Genomic DNA, 16,749 nt, shown 5'->3' on the forward strand with positions numbered 1-16,749 from the left:
CCGAACTGGCGATGGTCTTCCATTGTACACTACCGCAACACAACGGGACAACGCCCGAAGACGCAGCGCCAGTCATCTGCTACAAACTTTGTCTCAACAGCGTAACAGATGGAATCATACGTGGGATATCCAAAGATTCACCACCCTGCAAACAGCTCCTCAGGCAGATGCCCGCGTTGCATTTCTCGGTGAGCCGCGTAGCATGTCAGTGTTCCAATTGTTGTCCAATTTGACGGAGATGACTCTAACTTGATAAGGCTGTTCGAAAAGTGGACGAATTGGGCTTAAATCTACTGCCTTTGACACTGGGGAGGGGTGTTGGAGCACACAAGTGATTTTTAGACAATTCGCATGAGACTGAGTACGTATTTTGATGGGCGTAATTCACCGACATTCATAATTCTACATTGGACTAGCTGCGCTTGTATACTCAGCTATTCGATCAATACCTGCAAATTTTTACCACTGTGACTTTCTGCTAACATGCATGCAGATACTCATCAAACGTCCTCACCAGCCGCTCAATCGGTTGTCTTACAGGCGTCGCACTATCCAAAATGCTCGAACCCCCAAGCATCCCAGCTCTTGCCCACCCGTCCACTATCATGTTCCCCCACAACACCAGCCAGCACATTGTCCAGATCCATCCCATCCAGCCACCTGTCTTATTCCCCGCGACAGCACGCTCGATAATCACGCCAGCACCCATCATTACAAATGGCAGCAGCATGCGCCACATCTCCGAGGACGGGTCAATGGCAAATAGTGCGAGGTGATGAAAAAACCCAGAGACGAGGAACGCGCCTATGACGCCCCCGACGCGTCCAAAGAGCATAGAAAGTGGGTGTCCACCGAGGAAAATGAATAACCGACGGAACCACTGGTGCCAACGTCGGCTCCAGAATTCTCTGAGAGAGGTGGAGCGCCAAGGAGAGTCGAATGAGGGGGGCCATTGGTCTGGATGTTGCCTGAATAACAGTACGCCAAGAACTACGGTGAGTTCGTAGCCGGCTTGGAGTGCTGAATAGATGCCGAATGCGCATAACGTTGCTATGGTGCTCGACTGTAGATAGCGGAGATGCGGGGGAAGTGACTCGTCGAAGATGGTACCACCATCGACAGAGCCAAATGTATCTGGTGAAAAAGACTGTACGGCAGAGTGAATGGCGCCGCAAAGAAATGAGTGCTTTAGATCGGAGACGAGGGCGGACATAGCAAAGACCAATGGTGAGGATGTAGAATGTGTCTCAAACGGAACATACAGTCCCTGCGACCAGTCCCAGCCACAACCTCGAAGGTTGCATGCCAAATCAAGTGCGTCGAGCACGGAATTTCGCTTTGACGATCGCCGAGCCACGCGAATAAAAGGTTTTGTCTGCACCGTCCATTCAAGGGTGCGTGCAGCAATACAAAACATTGATAACTGAAAGACAAGTTCAATGCTGTGGCAGTTAATGCGGGCATGACGGGAACTCACTTGCAGGTCGATATTCAAAAAGTTGAGTTTCGGTTGCCCCATGGACATATCTAGCGACGTCGCAGCGCGAAATGTGAGGATCGCCGTGATGGGCCATAAGGCAATGCGGACTGGCTGCGTTCGGGGCAGCAAGACAAGACAAGCTGTGGTGAAGTAACATACGACTGGTGGAAGGACACCAGAAGCGAAGGTCTCAGTTGTGAGTGGTACCCTAGCTATGGGGAGGCACAGGCCATCTGGGAAGGGTAACATTGTAGCCTTTGATCAATGGCGTATGAGGCGGATGGCTAAGGCTAGGAACGTGTCTGGAGCCAACGTTTAAACATTCATAAGTAAGGTTATATATCAGCGATGGAACCAAAAAAAAACCTGCCTCAATTGAACCAGATTATCATATGCGGGAGTACATGTACTAATGCATCATAGATCATATCAGTTTAAACGTGTCACGACGGTGTAAAGAGAGAATAGCAAACATTCGAACTTAGTTTGAAATTACGAAATCGTAATGGCGCCAGCGCCAGCCGGGTCCTTTGAACTCACCATATGTGTTGTGTCCATCGAATTACAGCTATTTGCAAAACGCTAGGCCAAAACGCAAAAACTACATACAACAGCGATATTTGAATTCCAATGTCCCATACTACGGGTATGTACTTAGAGCTCTACTGGGCTAGCGTTCTGCAAATGGCTGCTACTTCTGTGATTCTACAGAGTGTTGTAGGCAGAGCTCTGCCATTCTGCCACGTGGCAGGGCCGGGCGAAATATGGCAGAACTCCAAGACTGCTGGACAGGAATATATTCGGAATGTGAAACAAATGATGGACACAGAGTTTCAAGTTGCCTCGGGCTAGGATGCGGATGGGAAGGACATCTCGAAAGGGGCCAGGAGAAGATTCGACTTTGCGGGAACTGCAGCGCGTTGGCGAGGGGCATCAGTGAACTGATGAAGCTTTGATAAGAGCATGTATAACTATATATAGTCAGAATAACAACAATCAATATAATCCTGCTATGGGGGATCACATTGTTATCTTTGGCCTTATAGAGGAAAGAATACTTGAAGATTGTCCTGCAGAGGTTTATGATGCGCAAAACGCCACAATTTCACTTACACTTGGACTTGGAGGGGAGATGGGGCACGAGTTGGTGATCAGCCTAGATGAATCAGCACTGCCACCTCAGAAGTAAGGTCAGCACTTTGAAAATACAAGCTGAGATCTAGACTCCTACCCATCGGCGGGTGTGTAAGAGAGCCCCCGACATCCGACAGCCACAGACCAAATACAACCAAATGCTATTTCTCCGACGATTTACCGAAACTTTTGGGGCTACTTACACACCCAGCTGACTGGCAAAACTTGCAGGTGGCACGATGTTTGCCTCTGTTGATTTCGCCTGTTATCACTCAATTCGGACTGACTTGTGCGAGTGACACGCTCAGTGTGATGATACCGAGTTTATGTAGGGTTATTTAATTTTTGTCAATGCCATTTTCATTTGCCACAATACACATCAGTGATGGCTTTGCCCCCCCTAAACTACGATATACCATCTATAGCTACCATATGCACTGTGGTCCATGAATGGTTCAGTGTGACGATCATATTCCCACTAGGCTTGCAATGGCCATCTTTGATATAGGTGATGGAAAGCTACAAAACCATTGACCACTTTTCCTGCACTCAACCCGCTCTGGATGCGTATTCCCACGCTCTGTGGACCTGCGCATTCACTCCCGTGCTGTGTGCATACCTGCGGTTGATTTCCCACGCCTTCGGACTACCTTACAAATGTCCCGCATCAGTCCATTGTCCATCCTACCTCATTGGTACATATTTTGTCTTGCCTCATGTGTTGTAACAAGTGTTGCAGTCTTATTACATGTCTTTACATATTCCTACTGCCTGTCTGTCTTGTCCCTTCCATCTCCGAGAGGGTTTAGCTAGTATAAAGTGCCTAGAGTGACTACTTTGTATTTACTCCCCTTCTACAGTATTTCCTTCCCTTAGGTTTTACTTAGGAGCAGTCACCATTAGTGTGCGCTTTTAGCCCCTATTGGTTACCTTATACCTGGACACCTTGTCTTGACTTTCCTTACCTGTGCAATCAATACCCTTGCCCTCACTTGTTACCCATGCCATTCCTTAAGACTTCCCTACCCCTTACCTTAGCATCTTGCACTCCTGCATTGACCACTCATTGACTGCTCATTGACTGCACTTCCGCATTCCCACGCTCTACATACCCACACACTTGTTCCTGCACTCTGCACACTTTCAGGTCTTTAGTATCATCGGCTGTTCTCAGTAGCAATTCCCTTTAGGGTTGAATGTTCTTGCTTGCAAGTGTAGCAGCTAGGCAGAGCATCAACCTACAACAATATTTTTGGTTAGGCACATTAACAAGTGTCTAGCCATTGTTGTGTTTGCACATCAGCTTCATACCTTGTAATTGGCAAGTGCAGTCTGCCCAAGCACAACTGAAGAAGAGAGATGTTGTCACTTTGTCACCTACAGGCTCTGGCAAGACACTCACATTCTGGATTCCTTTGTTATTCAATGATGGTGGCATCACCATCTTGATCACTCCGCTGACGATCCTTGGAGACAAAAACGTCATTGAGCTACAAGAAGTCAATATACCTGTTGTGGATCTGTCCACTGCAACAGCCACAGACACAATATTTGAGGTGAGATATAATTTAAAGCTCGAATCTTATGACTTACCTTGTACATCAAACAGGAAATTGCCACCTGAAAGTTTCAGGTCATAATTGTTAGCCCCAAGAGAATTCTGTCAGACCGTTGCTTTGATACCTTGTGGAAGACACCCCAATTCATCAACAAACTCTTCAGCATCACCTTTGACAAGGCACATTGCATTAGTCAATGGGGTGGTGACTTTTGCCCACAAAGATATTGATGTGCGAGTGTCAGGATACTGATAAAGGTGAGTGCAAATCTCCGAGCCTTGTTGCACTAAATTATTCTTTGCTGACTCATGAATCTCATCTATGTTTTGGAGAAGATGTTTGATGAAGTCTGAAATGGTCACCCTGTTGTCCTCCAGGCACTGTAGTACATTGTTGAGCTTTTTGGATATTTGAGTGTCCATCAGTCAAGGATTTAGATGTTAGTATGTAGTATTATATTCCACAGCATGAGTATGTAGACGAGTACTTGTCAATTAACATGCCGTTTGAGCATGTTGAACATTGACAATGAATTCTCACAAGCATTGACATAAATTAAATAACCCTACATAAACTCAGTATTGTCACACTGAGCGTGTCACTTGCACAAGTCAGTCTGAATTGAGTGATAACAGGTGAAATCAACAGAGGCAAACATCACGCCACCTGCAAGTTTTGCCAGTCGGCTGGGTGTGTAAGTAGCCCCAAAAGTTTTGGTAAATCGTCGGAGAAATAGCATTTGGTTGTATTTGGTCTGTGGCTGTTGGATGTCAGGGGCTCTCTTACACACCCGCCAATGGGTAGGAGTCTGGTTGAGGTCCATGTCTTCCAGAAGGTCAGAGTGTGTCTGCCAAGCCAGAAAGCCAGGGTCAACTGGTCCCAATGACTTCCGCTGCCTACAGCAGAGGATGGGAACATGCATCAGCAAACTAGGATTTTCGCCACAAGCCTCACAGGCCTTACAAGCACTCACAGGGTTTCACAAGCATCACAAGGTTTCACATATTCCTCTTGTTTGAGTAAGCTTGTACATACTGTACAGAGACTTAAATTTTTGACCAAAATGATAGTTGTAGCCCTTATTAAGTGGAGCCTATCCATGGTCTCATGACATTTTTCAGTTAAGATCCCAATAAGTTATAAGCAAAATACTAGAAAGTGGTGGGTTCAAGAAAGTTAAGGCACAACTTATTTACATAAGCAAGAATGCGAAAATTCACTAAGTCTCTGCCAGCCACATCATGCGGCTTTGTTTGGCACTGCTTATATAAGCAAAAATGCGGTCAACCAAAGTCTTTCTCACTCACTGTCTTTCTCTAATAATTTTCAAGTGTTTGCCTCTCTTCTCTTCTTCTTTGATGTTGATGTTGATGTTGGAGGTGGGTGGTGCTGGTACTGGTACTGGTGTTTTGAACTCTGGTGAGTCTTTTTCTCTTTCTTTGTGTTCAACTCTCTGACATTGTCCTTCCTCCTCTGTCTGGTGAGTTCCCTCTTTATAGCTTATCTCCCTTCCTCTTCCTCCTCTAAGTTTCGCATTTTTGCCTCTTTGGTAAGTCTCTCTCTCTCTCTCTCTCTTCTTCTCCTTCTCTCTCTGACCCCTCCTTCTAGCTCTCTTCCTTCCTCCTCCCTTTAATTTTCGCACTTGTGCCTCTTTGGTGAGTCTCTCTCTTCTTCTCCTTCCCTCTCTGACCACTCCTTCTAGCTCTCTTCCCTCCTCCTCCTCCTCCTCCTCCTCCTCCTCCCTTTAATTTTCGCACTTGTGCCTCTTTGGTAAGTCTTCCTCTATCTCTTCTTCTCCTTCCCTCTCTGATCCTCTCCTTCTAGCTCTCTTATCTTCTCCTTCTCCCCAACAATTTTCGCATGTTTGACTATTTGGTGAATCTTCTTAGTGAGTCTCTCCTCCCTCTCCTTTCTCCTTTGATTCTTCTTTTGACCTTAGATTTTCGCATTTTTGTCCAGTTTAGTAAGTTTAATCTTTAGTTAGTAGTGTATATGTCTATGTAGTAGTTACTTTGAATTTGACTTCAATTTTTACATTTTCGCATTTTGGGTGTTTTGAGTATCATAATTGAACAAATATGGCTGCTCTGAAATGTACAGATTGTACAAGCCTGTACAGACTGTACTACCTTGTGACACTCTTGTACAGGACTGTAAAGAGGGGACTTCCTTGTGTCCCTGTGAAGCTTGTACAGACTTGTACAAGTCTGTACAGGTCTGTACAGGTACCCCCTGGTTTGCTGATGCTGGTCACAGATTGTGATGTAAATGATGATTGTTATGAACTCAGATAGAGCATCGTTCCAATAAAGGAATCAAGGGTCAAGTTGATCAAGGACAAAGCCTTATCAAGTAATGCCTCCCTCAGGAGCAATCATCTAGACTCCTGCAGGATCTAGAGTTCAAATGGGACAGATGGCTAGCCTCCTTCCCAAGGAGCCAGAGTTCGAGTATGAAAGAGAACCGAGTAGATTCAAGTTAGAGAAAATACAAGCAGTAACTAGGGTTTATATATGTAAGAGAGTTGTGCACAGACCAGGCTGGGCTAAGGGTAATGGATACTAGGAAAGGAAGGTTCATGGGAAAATGGAGTATGAGTCAGAGATAAGAGAGACCATGATGAAACAGCACAGTGAAAAGGAAGTGTCAGAAGTACAGCCATAAGGTGTCCACAGTGATGATGGGAAAAAGAGTGGGGCACTGTAACACATAGTGTAGAGTTGCGTATTTATAGGAAATAGCTAGGAAGGGTTTAGGGCAGGTGCAAGTAAGCAAGGATACAAGCATAGGCCTAATACGGATGAAGTGATGAGGTCAGAGATACAAGAAAGGAAATGTACATATAGGTAGGACACATAGATGGTGTCTAATGGCAGTAATAGCAGCACATGATGTAATACAGTAAACATAATATGAGTCAGACAGAGACAATAGATGACAAGAAAGAGAAAAAGTGAGGCAGGGCAGGGCATATTGTAACACATTTGGCTTTATTATAAGTTGTGCAGTGCATCATTTTTAGACAATCTACATGAATCTCAAGGAGGGGAGAGATGAGTGTAGTATTTATTCAACCATGTTGCACATAATACATATAAGGGACCATGTACTGTAGTGTGGACACATTGTCTTCTGTGAACTGGATATCTAACTTATACTCCTTAAACAACAGCATACCTTTGTGGGGACTTGCATCCTCCCAGTTGAACCCAGTATTTTCTGTTCACCCTTCCCTGACCATAATCTGACTGAACAGCTGTCTCATCAATGTGTAGTTGGGCTTTTCATTGAATTTCAAACCATGACAGTGATCAAAATAGGTAGTGAACTCCACAGGTGAGTATGCAAGCAGGTCATAGAATGGTGAACCAGCTTTCTGCTCCCCTATTCAAAGGAGTTTAGCCTTGATGCTGAATGCATAGATGCCTTGCCAAGGCAGGCATCCATGCAAGAGATATAACAAAACATTGCCCACTGCTTCAAGATCATCTTGCCATCCCTGTTCTGCTCCTTGCTTGTTAGCCCTAGGCAGAAAATAAATTGGTCTCTATGAACCTTGTCCAAAATGCATGTTATAGCTTGCATATTATGGAGCTCCAAGTCCAATGTAGCCTTCATGAATGGTATATGTATTCCTGTGGATGGGTTGATGTAAAGTTTTGCCAAACCAAAGTTGAACAGATAGACTATATTAGATTTCTCCCCAATGCCCATTGTGAAGTTTTCAGGCTTTATGTCCTATAGGACAAGTCCTTGTGAATGCACAAATTCAATTCTATCCAGCTGGTAAAATGCACACAAATCAGTACTGACTCATAGCACAAGTGATCAGCATGCCTACCATTTTGACAGCAAGCATAACTACTGACCTCAAAGAGAGTTTACCCCTGCATACTCTTCAGAGCTGTTCAAGATTTGCACTCACTTGGTTGAGAACCAAGAAATGTGCTCCTCCTTTTATACCATTTCATTTGCATGATGGTATCCCTAGGTATCCACACAGCAGGCTGTACACCAGAGCTTCATAAGGCAGTACAACAGGCACAGTCAGTGCATTGGCTAGGATCTCCATTTTGACTGCAACCTCCAAGCTGGTGAGGACATGAAAAGTGCTTGACACATTTCCTGACATGATAAAGCATATCAGCCAGTTTGATACAGCAAACAGGATGTATGTGAACTTACCAAAGCTTCCCATTCCAAGTGAGTTTGTTACCTGATACATACTGCAAATGTGGAATTCTTTGACATGACTTGGAGTGCACTGCACTGGTGAGGAATGAAGAGCAGACAATGTTTGTAGTTGCATTTGTAAAGCTTGTAGTCTGTTGATGGCTAGGGTTGGGTTGCTTGTGCTGAGCTTCACTTCTGATTCTAGACATCCTGAATGTTGAAGCAAAGCAGTTGGGAAACCTGCCACACTTGCTGGTTCCATCACTTAATAATGGCTGGACATCACTATAAGAATCTGGGTCCTTTGATGGTGCTGCATGCCAAGCAACAGCATTCCAAGAGGTCTGAAAACATAGAGGGGTTTTGAGAAAAAATATCTGAAAGGTATGTAGGTTTATTGTCACAGTGAGACCAGATGGAAGTTGAGGAAGTAAAAATGACCAAGCATCTGGGATTGGAAGGCTAAACACTGTATAACCCTGATCCAGGAGTGTCCTCATAGCTGCTTCTGCTTCTGCATATGAACCAGGTTGCAGGATAGTCTGGATCACTTCATGGAGTAAAACTTCACTTAGTAGCACTCCTAGAAATATGCAGACATCCTTCAATACATGCTGCACAAAATCAGTGTAGGGTGCATCAGGGTTGTCTCTGTGTCTCATAAGTTTGCATTCAAGATACACTGCAGACAGTTGGCATCTGTTAGGATGAGTTGGTGATAACAAACACATAGCTTCATTCACAGCACCATCACAGTCCTGGTTGTGGGTGAGCAACTCAAGTATTATGATGGATGAGTGTGAAACTTACAAGGATGGTACCAAAGAGATCAAAGATAATAACACCAGTGGATGGGGCAGAGATAGGAGGCACATAGTCTGGAATGAAATTGAGGTTAACACAAGGCTCATCATCCCAATTGAATACTTCCTCTGTTTGCAAAGTACTGTCAACAACAGGGGGGTCACTGTCAAAGGGGATCCTCATTGACAAGAGGGTTAATGCATGTGCCTTGAGACATTTATTAAATGCTGGTAAATTTCCAACAAACAAAGAACCTGGCACAAAATAGCCATTTTGTTGAACCCCATGCATAAGAAAAGACTGACATACAACTTTCTGTTGGAAGTCATAACCACTACATACTTCTGTGACCTCACCTATTTATAGTAAATAGCTAGGAAAGTTTAGGGCAGGCACAAGTAAGTAAGGATATGAGCAAATGCCCAATAAGGATGAATGCAATGGAATGAACCCAAAAGTGGTAAGTAAGACAATGAGATCATCTAATAACAGCAAGTAGCAATTGTGATGTAATACAATGTAAAGTCAAAAAAGGAAACAAAAGAACAGGGGTGTACATTGATTGTAACATTACTCTGTTTTTATTGTGAAAGTCACCAACTATCACAAATGCTGGTTATCTCAGTAGCAAGGGTCAGCATCATAGTTAGAGTTCAAAAGATCATCCTGCTCCTCAGTAACCTGCTGATCAGCAGCATCTCTATCATCTTCCTATTGTTCCATAGCATCATAAAACCCATCATCCTTGTAAGTTAGTGAGATGATCGCCACTCCTTTCAACAATTTACAGTGAACTGAAAAGTGTCCTGGTGTGTGGGTGTGACATACATAGCAATGGTATTTAGGACAGTTCTTGTGATGGTGTCCAGTGATATGGCAGTTATGACAGATGAAATTCTCAAATGGTTTGGCTTTAATGATGGTAATAGTAGGGGGTGGAGATGGTGTCCTTGATCTTAAGGCTTATTTCTTGGAGGTGGGGGATATGGATGGTTCTCATCTAACACGAGTGGATTGACATCTGATGGTGGCTCTTCAGAGAGTAGAAACAGGTTCATTAGGAGTTGGTATGACAATAGTGGCAAGAGGGCAATCAGGAGTAGTCTCAACCAGAGGAGGAATTGGGATTGTGATATGAGGTGATGGTGGTCTAGCAATAGGATAGGTGGCAAGTTATTTAATGACAATGTGAATAGCTTCATGTATAACTTCTTTAGTGCCATCAGGCATAAGACACATTGCAGTGTTACAAATGCATGCCAAGGTGTGATTAAGGATAAGCTTCTGGTGCTCATCATGAATGAGTCTTGCAACATGATCAATGATGTCAGTGCCACAAATAATGTTAAGGAGGAGTCCTCCAGCAATAAGCTCATGTTCAGTAAGGATGTGATCAATCTCAACAGTGTATTGAGGAGACAGGATAGCTGATTCAAAGAGTGAGTGGGATTCTACTTCATTGAGGGTTCTAGAGTAATCTGAGCTGGTAGTCAAGGTGGAGGTGGAAGACAAGGAGGGAGATTCTATGGGGTTGTCATTGGCTATAGCATTCATCTGTTCAACATTCATTTCATGGTTAATAGAGTCAAGGGTGGCAGTGATCTCAGCAAGTGTGGTTTCAATGGAAGACATAGCTGTTTTTTCTTATCTAGAGCCAATGCAACTTCTTATAGGCAGAGAGTATTTTGGGAGCATTTCAGAGATTAGATTCAGGGAACTATTTATTGCTAGCTGCAGAGTATCTGCTCCAGGATATGAGATAGTGTTTTTGTTTATCTATACCCTTATGTGCAAGGATAGCTTCTATTTTATATTCATTTTCTCCTTCTATGATGTCAGGGGGAGGGTTATGGAAGTTTGGACAAGCAGAGAAGTAATTTATTACCCTTTGGCCACCCATGAACAACACATTATCAACTGAGAAGTGGAAAATCCATTGACTGTGAACTTGAGGAGCTGGTACCTTAGTCTTATTGAAGTACAATTGTGATAGTCATTGTATTTCACCTCAGCTTATATAAGACCCTCAAGTAAGAAGACACTGGGTACATGGTGTAATTAAATATTGAACATGGATAATACAAGTTGCCAACATGCTTGGTAGTAAGTGAGGTGCTGAGCAGTGAGGAAGTATAGGAGGTTGTTGTGATCAGTGAATACAATAACCAGATAAGGATTTTCTTCAAGATAGTGGTGCCATTCAGTGAGAGCTCTGATAACAGCAAGGAGTTTGCAATTGAAGATCTGATAGTTTCTTTCTGTGGGGTTCAAAGATTGGGAAAGGTATCCACATGGATGGTATAATCTGTTTTCATCAGTCTGGAGCAAGACTGTTCCTGTAGCAACAAGAGATGCATCAGTAGCAACTGTAAATTGTTGAGTGGGATCAGGGTTTTGAAGGACAGGTTGTTTCAAGAAGCAGTCCTTCAATGATAAGAAGGCTGCATTACAGTTGGGAGACCAGGTGAATATGGGATCTTTCTTCATCAGATCAATCAGAAGGCAGACAAGGTCAGAATAATGGGAGATGATATTTTGGTAGAAATTGCAGAACCCAAGGAATGATTAGGTTTCTTTGACCAAAGTGGGAGTTGGCCAATTTTTAATACTGTCTAACTTTGCAGGATTCATGGTTATGCATCCAGGTTTGATAATCATGCAAAGATATTCAACTTCTTCAGCATCAAAGGTGCATTTTTCTGGTTTCAAGAATAGTTTCTCCTGTTGTATCTTCATTAAGATCTTTCATGTTCTTTCTTGATGTTCATCAAGTGTCTTCAAGAAAATCAAGATATTGTCCATATAAATCACTAGCCATCCTTCATTAATCTCCTGTTGGAACATATGGTTCATGCAGGCCTGAAATGTGACTGGGGAATTGCAAAGGCCAAAGAACATAATGTTGGGTTCAAAAAGTCCAAATTTCATGGTAAACACTGCCTTCCATCAATCTTTAGGGTGAATATGGATGTTGTTATATCTGGATTGGACATCTATTTTCATAAAGTATGTGGCATCATGAAGTTGGGTGATGAGTGTGAGCAGAAGGGGTAGTGGGTAAGAATTCTTAATCATCTAATCATTGATATACCAGTAATCTTGACAAGGGTGTAGTTCTCTGCTCTTCTTTCCAACAAAGAAGGAGCCACTGGCTTGCAGCAACTTTGATTCAGAAATAAAGCCTTTCTGTATGTTTTCATCAATCAAAGCCTTGACCATGGTGAAGGTTCCACAACTCTGCTGGCCTGCAGAGCAAAAGAAAGAAAGATGGCTCTACCTCTGGGGTGAGAGGAAAGTCACTGACTCTCTGAGTGTTGGTTGAAGTGTGCTGAGTGATGTGTTTGACCCTTAAGGGAAGCAAAGAAAGCAAATATCCATGAAGTGACACTAGGTCAACTCTGGTGGAGCACATAGGAGCGTGAAGTGTGGGAATAAGGTGCAAGGAGTGTGTGAATATATAGAAACTGGTAGAAGTCAGTGATGTCATGGACTGAGGCTGCTGAGTGGACTCATGATGATAATAGACTGCTACTGAGGACTAGGGTGACAACTAATGGATGCTAACTCATGATAGATTCTAACTACTAGACACTGAGTGACATGATGGTGGTTGGTGTATGAAAACTTTTTAGGCAACAGGTAAGCTGTGCCTAGGCACACTCCCAGGGCTTGGAAGCGAATAGGGAGCACTCTATGTATGTAAGTGAGGTAATGTAAGGGTCCATAATGGAATAAAATATTGTACAATATCAGAAATGGTCAGATAATGTGAATAAATGAAAAGGGACACACCAGGGAACTGGTTGGACGATGGATGGAGGCTCCTGGATGCTGTGTGACATAAGGTGACCAAGCACATGCACAGGAATGCGTCATGTAGTGCGGGAAAGCATCGTGTCTCTGGCGCGTTTTGTGGGACAGTCATTGGGAGTGAGTTGTGTGCTATACCAATTGTCATGAGTTGAAATATGGGTGATCTATGCCTGGGGGAATCTCATTCTCTACAGTGGATCATTCTTTCTCAGATAAAGGGTAGATTTTCAATGTTTTGGGGATAAAACTGGGTTTCATTTCAATACAGTGGTCTATACCAAGTCATTTGGGAGGGAGTTTGTTCAGGCCATCTTTTGCAAAGATATCAGTGAAATCGTGGAGATAGGATGAGATGAGTTCTTTGAATGATTTCTTCTTCTTTGCAGCTTCTCCATCTGTTCCTGCAACAGAGAACTTCTGAGCAAGGTTACTAATCTTAGGCAATGTTGGTTTTTGTTCCACTTTGGAGGTTCCATCTCTCATCAGTGGGGTGTCAAGAGAAATGTTCTCAATGACCCACATTTTGGTCCCATCAATGGAGTATTCAATCAAGGTGTCATTATCACTTAAAGGATAAGTGATTACATTTTTGATGGAGGGTTCATAGTTATCCCACACATCTTCCATGGTATCATAGGTTTTGTGGATGGAGGGAGGTGCTGTATAAGCTTCTTCATCAGGGACTTCTTAGATGGATGTGGTAGGTGGTGTGATTTTCCAGGATTCAGGGACAGATTCTTTCTTCAGTGTTGAGTTCTTCCAGGTTTGTACAGTGTGCGAAGAAGGTTTTCGATGCCTTGGGTAACCCTGACGTACAATGACTACTACAAGACGAAAACTAACACAGTTCAAGTGAAAGTAGTGTATATCTATGTAATTTTATGTGTAGTTTAATGCTAGCTGGCCAGAATTTCAAAAAAATGAAGTTCAAAATTTTCATCACAAGAATTTGAAACATTATGAGAAAAACAGTGTTGGGAGTCCAAGGAGGCATGCCCAGTGACTAGAAATGATACTACAGAACTACAGGAAGTTTTTCTGCACCGCTGCAGCATTGCTAACACATGCAAGGACTTCTGCCATCATACCAATGCATCAATGAGACTTATACTTTCTCACAGTGAATGCAGCTTGTCGCCCATCAAGTCCTTTTCTAATTTAAAAATTCAACAAATGTATTATTTGATAAGAAAGCAGCAGTGTACCTGTAAGCATCCATATAGTGCCAAGATTTGTGGAAAAATTGCCGGATAGTCAAGGTATCACAAAGATCAAGACATCAAGGAACAAGAATTTTTGCAGTCAGGAATTTACCATCCGATGCATTATGAAAACCTAAGCTTTCATTAATAGCTGACTCACAATACTTTCTGTACCCCCACACCATCTCCGAAGGATTGAGTTTGCAGTGAAACTTTGGTAAGAAAAGGCAAACATGCCCTTGACTCTCAATGAGGTGTTGAAGCATTGGTTTTTCAGTTGCGAAGTCCTCTTGTAGAGAGAGCACCTTGAAAATACAACACCAATTGTCAGCCTCAGATTCAACCTCATCTGGTTCACCTTCAGCCTCAGCTGCTGTGATTCATCACTCTGCATCTTTCTTCAGCTCCGACTTTCAGCATGATTGACACTCACCAACAACCCTTCGCCCCTGGAGCCTCTCAATATACTCATCCCAAACCGACTCTCTCTCTTCCAACACTGCTCTCATGCCCTTTGGTTTTCCAGCAAGTTTTTCATTGGGATGCAAAGAAGGGTAAATGAGTGTCTGAGGCACTCCACATGTATCGAGATGGCCAGGCTTTGGTGGTGGGTTTGATAATGGAATGATGGTGTCATGGAGAGATTTCTGCTTGCCTCCAGGACCAATGTTTATGTTGTTTATGTTGAGAGCATCAGGGGCAAGGCCTTCATGAGCTAATGAACAGTCAAGAACAAAGATGGCGACCATTCTGGGATTGGTATGTTCAAAAACATCAATAGCATCTTTGACATTTTCTACCAGCTGCTTCAGATCCCACCAAGCATTGTGATTTTTCCCTGGATAAATTATGTGACATGCAGTGAATGAGCAGAGGTGAGATTCCAGAGGTAATTTCATCTGCTCTTCTATCTGAGTCATCGAGAGTGTGAGAAACCCAATTGTTTCACAGATGAAATCCAAGACATGTATTGAATGACCATTACCCTTCTTCTTGATGGGCTGTTCATGTTCCAATAGCCATGCTCATCTTCGAGACTCATTGACATGGAAGATGCACTCATCCTGTGTGATGAGCACATGCTCCTTCTTGCCTGGGCCTAATTTAGGAGGTACGCAAGTGAGAGTTTTGTTGTCATATGTAGACATAAAGCTGCAGTGACAGAATAAGCAACTACATATCAAGACAATGGATTATCTCACTGCTTGTAATGTTCCATTTTTCATAAGAATTCTTCATGTGCCTTTATTACATCAGGTCATTCATGTCCATCAATGTACATTCCCTTCTGAACATTTTTACAAAGGTACTTGAGCTTCTTCAACCAGTTGAGTGATGTGCGTTCACTGATACTTGATGTGTCTGCCATTAGACCCAATGCAGGGATGATGACCTTGTTGATGTGATTGCAGAGATTGTGGGGAGCAATGGTTCCAAGATTCTGGCTAGTGAGGTATTGATGAACAGACTGAACAACAGTTTCATTATCCAACAGGGTTGCATGTCCTCAATAGGCACCACCTTTTCATGGTGGAAGGGAGTGATAATGAGAAAGGTATCTTTCATTGTTACGGATTTGCTGAGCAAAGTATGGTCCCTTTCCCATTCTCCTTGCAATTGCAAGGCTGGCACTGAGGCAAGGATACTTCGTCCAAGCATGCTGCAAATATCAATCTTGCAGCTTCACATACTGTGCAATAGCACTGAGCTGGGTGATAACCTTGATCAACCGTGGGGTTCGTAACTTCTTGGCCTCTTTCAAACACACATCCACCAGCAAGAGAGTATTGTGAGGTTCAACATTTTCTTCATCATTGACATCAAGCCATTCACAAGCTGACTCGATCTCAGCTGACTCAGGTGGGTATTCCAAGTCTTCGTGCAGCTCAGGGTCATGTTATGTCATGGCCTCACTAGCAGTGAGCTGTGGGAGAGGTATGTGTGTCATTCATTCATTAATTAAACCAGTTTCATAAAAATTCTCGCACCTCAAGTTCATCCTCTTCATCAAGTACCATATTATGTCCCTGCTTGTCCAGCCATGTTTCAAGGTATGTTGCACATAAATCGGCCATATCAAATCCAGTACTAAGTGTGAAATCCAGTGCAGGGTCTTGTTCCAAGTCAGACAGTAGCTCCTGCTCAGACTCGACCAGCAATGGTCCATTGTTTGGAGTTTTTGGCTGTTGACTGAAGAATGAATCAAGAGTCCCACAACCTTGCGCAGCCTTAATCCATTGCCTTTTTTGTTGCCACTGTGTTGTCTGTGAGTCTCCTTTATAGATTGCAGGACAGTCTGAAAGCTTGCACTTATTTCCCTGTAAGTCTGTCATCATCATTTTGCTTGGCATTGATGCCAGCATGTCATATATATAACTCACCTTTTGACTTGGAGCCCCTTTAGACTGCATGTGACGAGGAAGAAATGCTGAGTACAGGGTCTGGAGAGCTGATATATCTTCGGCTAGGCTGCCAGTCTCAGGTTCATCCTCGATACTATCCAAGTCTGTCCATACTTCTTCTTCACCACTTGAGTGATATACATAGGTTGAATCTTGTTCTTCTTCATCAGCCTCAACAAAGG

The 16,749-nt window shown here is 43.2% G+C and overlaps 4 protein-coding genes across 4 annotated transcripts; 1 reads left to right on the forward strand and 3 right to left on the reverse strand.

The window, feature by feature from the left end:
• Window positions 1-358: 358 nt before the first annotated feature.
• On the reverse strand, window positions 359-2,089 carry BJ212DRAFT_254497 (uncharacterized protein). Its single transcript, XM_041342755.1, has 3 exons — window positions 1,851-2,089; window positions 1,478-1,782; window positions 359-1,423 (listed from the first exon to the last, which is right to left on the reverse strand). Exons 2-3 carry the CDS (start codon window positions 1,727-1,729, stop codon window positions 479-481), a joined length of 1,197 nt encoding a protein of 398 aa, XP_041192226.1. The 5' UTR covers window positions 1,730-1,782; window positions 1,851-2,089; the 3' UTR covers window positions 359-478.
• Window positions 2,090-3,918: 1,829 nt separating this feature from the next.
• Window positions 3,919-4,304, forward strand: BJ212DRAFT_1217588 (uncharacterized protein; the record flags this gene model as incomplete). Its single annotated transcript, XM_041329328.1, has 2 exons — window positions 3,919-4,170; window positions 4,242-4,304. Coding segments are annotated over 2 exons (315 nt in total), but the record flags the coding sequence as incomplete, so codon positions are not given.
• A 3,836-nt stretch (window positions 4,305-8,140) lies between these two features.
• On the reverse strand, window positions 8,141-9,333 carry BJ212DRAFT_1481617 (uncharacterized protein; the record flags this gene model as incomplete). The annotated part of the gene is made up of 5 exons (XM_041340289.1): window positions 8,141-8,298; window positions 8,359-8,556; window positions 8,612-8,690; window positions 8,751-9,104; window positions 9,157-9,333. The coding sequence occupies 5 exons, from the start codon at window positions 9,331-9,333 to the stop codon at window positions 8,141-8,143; spliced, it is 966 nt and encodes a 321-aa protein (XP_041192228.1).
• A 4,909-nt stretch (window positions 9,334-14,242) lies between these two features.
• On the reverse strand, window positions 14,243-16,498 carry BJ212DRAFT_1447403 (uncharacterized protein; the record flags this gene model as incomplete). The annotated part of the gene is made up of 7 exons (XM_041338396.1): window positions 14,243-14,538; window positions 14,599-15,166; window positions 15,212-15,317; window positions 15,446-15,671; window positions 15,738-15,825; window positions 15,853-16,050; window positions 16,154-16,498. The coding sequence occupies 7 exons, from the start codon at window positions 16,496-16,498 to the stop codon at window positions 14,243-14,245; spliced, it is 1,827 nt and encodes a 608-aa protein (XP_041192229.1).
• Window positions 16,499-16,749: the final 251 nt, after the last annotated feature.

Source organism: Suillus subaureus (genome assembly GCF_016647635.1).
Source record: "Suillus subaureus strain MN1 chromosome Unknown BJ212scaffold_19, whole genome shotgun sequence".
Taxonomy (NCBI): domain Eukaryota; kingdom Fungi; phylum Basidiomycota; class Agaricomycetes; order Boletales; family Suillaceae; genus Suillus; species Suillus subaureus.

Excerpts from the sequence above, each read along its gene's own strand:
- BJ212DRAFT_254497 (XM_041342755.1), bottom strand. The coding sequence starts at position 1,729 with ATGTTACCCTTCCCAGATGGCCTGTGCCTCCCCATAGCTAGGGTACCA. Across the intron at positions 1,424-1,477 it reads TTTTGAATATCGACCTGCAA|TTATCAATGTTTTGTATTGC; the intron begins GTGAGTTCCCGT and ends CTTGTCTTTCAG.